Source organism: Nicotiana attenuata, unplaced genomic scaffold (assembly GCF_001879085.1).
Source record: "Nicotiana attenuata strain UT unplaced genomic scaffold, NIATTr2, whole genome shotgun sequence".
Classification (NCBI taxonomy): Eukaryota; Viridiplantae; Streptophyta; class Magnoliopsida; order Solanales; family Solanaceae; genus Nicotiana; species Nicotiana attenuata.
In genome coordinates this window covers 512364-521203 of record NW_017670405.1, presented here as the reverse complement: position 1 = coordinate 521203, position 8840 = coordinate 512364, and the positions used below count along the sequence as shown (strand labels likewise).

General features: G+C 32.2%; 1 protein-coding gene across 2 annotated transcripts; it reads left to right on the top strand.

The window, feature by feature from the left end:
• Positions 1-3732: 3732 nt before the first annotated feature.
• Positions 3733-7991, top strand: LOC109238954. 2 transcript variants are annotated; one of them, XM_019405452.1, is made up of 3 exons: positions 3733-3970; positions 4857-5325; positions 7261-7991. In XM_019405452.1, the coding sequence occupies exons 2-3, from the start codon at positions 4863-4865 to the stop codon at positions 7308-7310; spliced, it is 513 nt and encodes a 170-aa protein (XP_019260997.1). In that variant the 5' UTR covers positions 3733-3970; positions 4857-4862; the 3' UTR covers positions 7311-7991. The 2 variants fall into 2 exon arrangements, with proteins under 2 accessions (XP_019260997.1, XP_019260996.1); XM_019405451.1 differs by lacking the exon at positions 3733-3970 and adding an exon at positions 4381-4659.
• The last annotated feature ends 849 nt before the right edge of the window (positions 7992-8840 follow it).

The following is an 8840-nucleotide window of genomic DNA, read 5'->3' as shown; positions in this document are numbered from 1 at the left end:
ATTTTTCCGAATTTTGAACAGTATTTTCGTTCAGATTTATCTTTACATGAATAGTGGCTAAATTTTGATTACTTTTAAAACTGTGGTTATTTTTGAATGACCAATTGTAATTCTAGCTATTTTTGAATTTCTCCCGATATGTCCATGGGTTGGTTTAGAAGGCCCAGTTTCATTTGGGTGAAATTAAAAAATAGCCAGATTTACAAGTGGTAATTGAAAAATAGTCACAGTTTCAAAATTAATCGAAATTTAGCCACTTTTTATGTAAAGATAAATCTGAACGAAAACACTGTTCAAAATCCGGAAAATATTCCAGCATAATATACTGGAGTTCCAATATAATATACTGGACTTCCAACATAATATACTGGAGTTCAAGCATAATATACTGGTCCAGTTAATATGTTGGAAGTTCATACACATGTGCTCCAATCTCCAGTTATTATGCTGGAACTTTCTGTGTGTTGGAATTCCAGCATAATATGCTGGAAGTTCATACACATATGCACCAATATCCAATATATTATGCTAGAACTTTCCGTGTTGCAGCAAAATAATGACTATTTTTCAATGACTTTGTAAACGATGACTATTTTTCAATTACCAAATCGAAAATTGGCTAGCCCGTGCTATTTTCACAATTTCATCACAAGTTCTCAACTATGAAACATTTCTCAGCTTTGGATTGGTAGCAATTGATATGCTCAAAAGAAACATTTTAAGCAAATATAAAGAAGTAAGTACACTTCTTATTAAAGTTAGTTCATTTATTCTATTAGTGATCATACGTTATGCAACTTATAAAAAGGTCAATTTCGAGAAGAGTCAATGTTCCTCTCTGTCACACCACAAATACTGGCACATGACAAATTTACTATTGTCTTACTCTTTGTCAAAAAGAGACATATCAACGATAAATTTTTGATAGAACATGTTATTATACTCGTCCCTTAGGAAAATAAAATATGTTGAATAAGATTAGAAGAATGTTGAAAGAGTTCTAACTTTTCCAATAGAGAAGAGGAGAGCAAAATTTAATCAAAGTAACCATCTTCATTCTCTCCCAAAATCATATCTATCTTGTTAAAACTCTATTGTATTCATAAGTTTCAAGGAGTTCTCCATCATTTAAGTTACAAAAGTATAAAATTATTAAGTTGCCACATGTACTTTAATTTGTTAAGTTCCAGTATTTAAGGACATTTTTTTTTACTTTTAGTCCGCGTCAGAAACTATTTATATTTGGTAGCTGAAAAAGTGTATAGAATTTGTATAATTTTTGTATATAGCATACAATGTATAAATATACGAAAAATTATATATTTTGTCGGCTATTATTTAAGAGCGGCTATAAAGTGTTATTTTACCAATTTTTAATCTTATCATCAGAGGCAGATTCAACTGCAACTTATTTATTTCTTTACTTCTATAAATGTCGACACTACCTGAGAGAAATTTTAATATATCACTTCTTATTTTTATGCAAATATAAAAAATAAAATTATGTGAGTATATAATATGTCATATTGATCACTTCTAGAACTCTCTTATTTTTAAAATTTGGCATGAAATGACATGATCATGAATTTAGGCAAGAATCTATAGAAATATGCTAAAGAAAGAGAAGTCATAATCCTTAAATTCATTCACATCAAACCAATTTGTGGTGCTTTTGTCCTCATCAAACAACATACTGCCATGTGTTCCTCCTCTTTATAAGTTCTTTTTTCACTTTTTGTGTAATAGAATCACTTGAGATTTCTCTCTAATAAAAAATAAAAATAATATGTTTTGTCTATTTGTATCATACAGGTTTGAAGATGAATGTCAATCCCTTCTAGAACTCTCTCAACTTATCAATCCTTATTTAAAAATTGATTGATATGAGGATGTTAGAGCTTATGTGGCATGTTATTCTATTACGAATTTAGGCCACAAATTAAATTGGTTAATAAAAGTAGTCATAATCCTTAATTATTTTCATATATAACCAATTAGTGGTGCTTTTGTCCCTATCAAACCAAAAACTGCCATGTGTACCCACTGGTTACCTATAGTGACAAAGACATCAATCATTTCATTTGTCATTAATGATTGAGGATAGGATTTAAGTTATACTCCTTCCGGTCCAAAATAAGTGATTTTTTGGATGTTTTCACACAGATTAAGAAATCCACCTTTTAGTATTAATTAGCAATAGAATTGACCATATTAACCTTTACTATCTCACATAAACACTCTTGACACATATTCCAACACTATTTACTCCAAGGACAATGTAGGAAAAAAGTAATTAATTCATTCTTGAAATCTGGAAAAATCACTTATTTTGGACCACAAGAAAAAGGCCAAAAAATCACTTAATTTGGACCGGAGGGAGTACTTGTAAGTGTAATTTAATTTTTAATAGTAGGTTAATTATTATTTTTATTAAATTATCATTTTGCGCTTCTTATAAGTTTTATTGGTAATTATAGATACAATTGAATCGAGCATTGACTGTATAAATATTTTTTATATAAGTATATATAACTTAAGCCTAGGAAGATTTTTTTTTTTTTTAAAAAAAAAAAATCTTTTTAGAAAAGAATCTAGGTGATTTATTTGCATTGAAAACATGTTGCTTCTTTGTCCTTATCATGTGCCAGTCCTAATCATAGCTGATGAGTTTGAAATGAAACATTGAATTTGAAACCCACTAAGCAACAAATATTATACTAAAAAAATTATGATATTTATTTGTTTATTTTCTTGTGAAAGATTATTTTGTATGACGTTTGGTATCTTTGTGGCATGTACGAAATGCAAGTTTGAATACATTAAAGAAGAAAGTGATTGATATTCAATTAACACCGTCATTATCAAAAGGGTAATCACACTTTAATAATGTCGATTTAAACAACAAAAACATTAAAACTCCACTACTTATTTCCATAGTTAATGTTGATATCAATCAATAGTGAATTTGCACCTGCTAGTAGTACTATGTAAATATCTTCTCCTACCAACGAGGGTTGTAGGAGAGTGATAATAATTCTTTCATCTTTAAACATAGGTCTTGGGTTCGAGCCTTGGATATGGAGTCGCCTTTGTCAGGGAGCGCTTTACCCCTCTCCCTCACCTAATATGGGGGCACCAATACAGATACCGAAAAACCAAAAGAAGTTAAGCTAACGTTTGGACATAGATTTGACTGAAACTTGAAAAAATAGTTTTTGAACTTGTGTTGAAAAATAATTTTTGAAAGTTGAAGTTATTGAACATGCATTTAATTTGAAGAAAAATTGAAGTTTTGTGACTGAAAAAAATTCACCCAAAAATTGCTCTAAACTAGCTTTTGGGAACTTAAAAATACTTGAATTTTTTTTCCAAAATATGATCATATTTCAATAAACAAATAATATTTTTAAATTTTTTGAAAAAAAAAAAAGACAAAATCTATGGAGCTAAATATCTTCTCCCGGTAAAAACAGGTGGCCGAAATTACTTGAACTATACAAACACGAAATTGACTGGCCATAGCAGCAGCCACGTTATCTATTTTCTCTGGGCCCCACTGTCACTCTGGCGCTATTATCTGACCTGGCAACTACATTTTTTAATAATATTATTTTCCTAAACTATTAATCTCCAATCATATCCACACAACACACCCAATATTCCAGTAAAATTCCATATCTACCCTTTTGCTTTATTTAGCAGCCAATAATAAATCAAACCCACTATGTTCACGTAAACCTCAAAAGAGAGGATAAAATCTCTGCTTAAACTCTTGTTATTTAGCTGTTTTTATAGTTATACTTTTAATATCTATGTTTCTGGTTCGGTGGTTGAATTATTGAAGGGAAAATACATAATCTCCTGTCCCTAATTTTTGATGATTTTGAGATTAAGGAGCAAAAAGAAGAATTGGGGTTCTAAATTCTTGGTTTGCGCAAGTTCTGATATTATTTCTTTTTGAGTTTACAAGGTATATACATTGGCTTAAGCCTTAACCTTTTATGGGGTTTTCTTGTTATTTGTGCTGAATCTTTTTATCAATATTCCAAGTTTGATGGAGAAGGAAAGTTTTTAAGGTTCTTTTTGGAAATACCCAAATTGGAAATCTCAAAAAGTTACCTTTTTTGTTGTTATTATTATCTGAATATTTGAGTTCTTTCAAAAAGATTTTATTTTTCCGTTTAGTTATGATGAGGTAATTGGAAAGCTCATATTTTTTTGAATTTTAGATTTGAATAATGATAGTGGGATTTTGTTGAGCTGGTTGATCTGGAATTTTGATTTTTATTTTCAGAAATTCCAGGTTGTAACTTGTATATTCCCAGTAATTGAGCTAAATTCAACTATTTTTCAGGGTCAATTGTTTGTTGTTATTTTCTTTTATGACCTATTTTTAGGGCTTTTCATTAGCTGTCAAATTATGAAGCTTTGGTTTAAATTGAACTTGAACATGCTTTGACTGGTTAGATTTAATTGCTAACGAAAATGTAGAAAATAAAAGGAGAAGAATATAAATTAAATTATGTATTTTTTTTAATTAGAAACGTGCTGATGTCTCACTTTGTACTTGAATAATGGCAATATTGTAGGCCAGATTCAATGGAACAAGATCCCTCTTTCTTTGGGGTTCTATGGCTTTATCTTAATTCAAAATTCAAGGTTTCTGTACTCTTGTATAGTAATAATTGAAAACAATAATAATAATTTCCATCCTTTTTCTTGATATTTGCTTAAGCATAACATGCCTGTCTTAATGTTTTATTTGCTATCATTTTGATTGTATTCATCTTCTTACCCTATCTTTCTTGCAACAGAAACAAATCAATCATTTAATTTTGATAAATTCTTGGATATAGGAAAATATGGCCTTGACATTTACCCCATTGTCATGGTTGCTTTGGAGTGGAAAGCATCAAGAACCTAAAATCTCAAATGGTTCATCTTTAAATTCATCACCTGATTCAGGATTGTGGGAATTGGATACATTGAAGTTTCCTCTCGACCGAAGGAGGAACATGGCTTCCTCATCTAGAAAGGTTAAGCGGAAATGGCAGAGTCGTGAGGAGCGAAAGATTGATCGGGAATATGATATTGTTATTGTACCATCGGATGGTGGATGTGTTTCAGGTTCCGAGTCTGATGATTCCGACTGGTCGGTTGGATGGTTGGAACCTCACGGCCCTGGATTCCATAGCGACGATGATTCTGATGATAGTTTTGCTGTGCTTGTTCCTTGCTATGGCTGTGGTTGTGCTAATGTGGAAGAAAATGGACAAGACAAGTTTCTGCAAGCCATGGGAAACTTGAAGGATATATATGCTACTGGTAATAGTCTCTTTCTGTTATGTCCTTGTTATTTGAATATGCTTTCTAATATTGTTGTTTGTATCTCTTGGATGACGCGGAAAATTGGCCAATGATTTTCAAAGATTATTAAACACCTTACTATTAAAGACCTCATAAAAGGCTTCTCTTGGGTAAATCGTTTATTGCTGGTAAATTGGGCCATTAAGGTATACTAAGAGAAACATATGTATTGATATTCATATAGATTTGCTGCTTTTGCAAAATACCTGACTCATGTAGGCTCTTTTTTGTTGAAAGGGTTTAATCAAATATCTCAGTTATATGTACTATAACTAAGGGGATTATGAGGATGTAGACCACTAATCTTCTTTATACAAAGGCAACGCCCTGCTGGTTTCTCATGCTAAATTTTAGTCTTTTATATTTTCACATAGTTAACAAGAGATTAGGGTTGAGGCATAGTAGTACTAGTTAGTAGTTGTTGCAGTTAACAAGAGAGTATGGAAGGCCTGAGTGAGTAGCAGACGTCAGGAGACTAGAATTCCACCTCGTGACACTTTGCCGCTAGGTTGTTCCCTTGGGGACCTCATTGATCAAGGGAGTTAACAAATTCCAAAACCTGTATTGATACAGCATGAATGATGACACAATTGCTTCTCGACACTAAGAGAGGAATGTGATAATGCTTTTACAGCAACTAATTTGATGAACACCTTTGTTTCTTATGTGTTTACAAATCTGAGTATTCAGTTTAGCTGGAAAGGCTTTCAAAAGTTGAAATAGTTTCACTCTTGCTAGTTTTGTAAAGTACATTTTTTCCAACTAGAAATTACTCTTAAAGGGACACTTATCGGCTTAAAATTTTGCTTCCTCTTCTTAATGTGCTGAAAACTAGTACTATCAGATCTCCTTCAAATCCACTTCCTTAATTGCAAAAAGCTTCCCGGCAGTAAGTTGGTGACTTAATGAGGCTCCTTTCATTCAGATTTTTTTATTGAATGGTCATCTTATTGCCTATAGGCTTCTGTAATCCAGAGAAACTAGGTTGTACTTCTTTGGCCCTCTTCTTTTCTCTTTCAGAAAGGTGGCAGTGTTAACTAGTTATAGAAAAGACAAGAGTGCCATGGCCAACCAACATTAGAAATGGAACATTTTCCCTTGTTATATTCAAGGAGCATCTCCAACGCAATAAATTACTTGCCCCTTGAACTCTTCTCGCACTGTATACTCTACAACAACAACAACCACGCAGCAAAATCCCACAAGTGGGGTCTGAGGAGGGTAGTGTGTACGCAGACCTTACCCCTACCCCTAAGGGGTAGAGAGGCTGTTTCCGAAAGACCCTCGGCTCAAGATAATAAAAAGAAGACAAAAGGAGAGGATATTAGATTCATCACGGAGATCATAGGAAAAATAGGAACATAAAATGCAGAAGAAAAATGCAAAGCAAAAACGGTGGCTAGTAAATGGATCCAACGTCGAAAAAGAAAATAGTAAGAAAATGTATACTCTATGTTCTATATAACTAGGATCTTGGTCTTGTCCTAAATCACTTAATCAGTTAAGAGGAATTTAGCACCTCGTCTTTTATTATCAATATTTTGTGCATAGATTTGCATGATTCTGTTATTCCTTGTTGCACAATATATATATATTGTGCAACAAGGAATATATATATATATTTACTTTGCTGTTATTTGAAAGTCCTCATCTTTGCTACAACATTGTTCTTTAGCTATAACACGTATTCTAATTTGTAAAATTTTCCCTTAAATTTTTTAGTTTCTTTCTGATTGAGCATAAAATTTTCAATAATGCATTGAATTAGATAAAGAAACAAAAAAAGATCTATAAAGAGTAAACTATTGGTAGCTTTCCCTTTCAAGACACATTTATTTTAGCTTTGTACTTTGTATGATTTAGGCTTTCTTGATTTTGGAATTTTACATGCAGAGAATAAGAAGTATATGGAGCACTGGGTCTCATCTCTGAGGAATCGCTGAAATCTAGCAGTGAAGGTCGTGGTCTGCTCCTCCTGATTCGTTGTTGCAGCGGATCAAACTTCAGCTGTTTTGTTACTCATTACAATCTTAAATATGGACTTCATAGAAATCTAAGATCGAAAACAAAATAAGATCGTAAAAAGGAAAAAAAAAATATCTGGGAGAAATTGATTTGTGAAAAGAGTTCGGCCTGAAGGACATTAATATTTAAGGAGAAGAAACAGCAGAGGACAGAGGAATAATGCTGTTTCCTATCCACTTGAGATCTCAAAAAATAAAAAATAAAACAGAGATATAGAAAAAAATACAAAAAAGTAAAAGGAACTATGGTTTCTTGTGTGACTGTTCTCCAGAATTGGCTTTGAAGATGTGACTTCTTCTTGCTTCTTGAACGTTGGTGTAAATTTGCAGTGGAAGGAGAAGGAAAGAAACAGATGAGGGAAGACAAAGAATTCTTGAAAACAAGATTAGCAAAAGGGATGGTTGTGTGTTATGCCTTTTTTTAAATCATTTTTTTGATGTAAATATCTGTGAATATGTAAATATGTTTTATCCAGTTGTAAATATGTCCATCCAGTTGTATATGTGTGGATTGGCTGATAACCTTCATAAGTACTGTAAATAATTAGTAACTTATGATGTCATTAGTTGCAATAATATGGCACTGCTGTTTAATAGTGATATTTTCCCTCCCTCTCTGTATCCCCAAGTTGTTATCCTATACTTCCTAATTTTAATGGGCTATGTTGTTATTGAAAGGGAGTCTTGGCGTACTGGTAAAGTTATTGTCGTGTGACCAGAAGGTCACGGCTTCGAGCTGTGGAAATAGTCTGTTGCAGAAATGCAGGGCAAGGTTGCGTACAATAGACCTTTGTGGTCCGACCTTTCTCCGAACCCCGTGCTTTGCAGGAGTTTAGTGCACCGTACTGTTCTTTATGTTGTTACTGTAAACCTTATTAAAGTTGTTGGGTGGAAAGAAATGAAAGGAAACTTTATTGACATGGAGAAACAAATATAATGCTTCATTTTATTTATATGACTATTTGGAGGATCAAATAATTTTTTCTTGTATCACAATATTTCTTACATAGTTTTAATTATAAAAAAATTGCAATTATAGTACTTTATTTAGTTTCTTAGTATGTACCAACATTTTATTCTAAAATTATTAAAAAATTAATGTCCGAATTAAGATCGAAAATTAGAACATTTGATTTTAGAATTCGGATCCTGTCATTCTTTTTGAAATGTAAGAAATAGTAATATTTTCTTCTCCCCTCCAACATTACAAAAAGAAAAATAGAAAGATCATGTTAATGTTGTAACGGTAAAGTATACGCAGACCGTACCCCTACCCTATGGAGATAGAGAGACTGTTTCTCGACAAATAAGATTTTAAAAAAAAAGGAGAAAAGTCAAACCATTGCATCCCTCACCAAAAAATAAAGAAAGAAAAGAAGAGGGAAGGACATGCAAGCCATAATGTTATGTTAAACTATATATCAGCTGGCAGATCCAGGAATTGCCAAT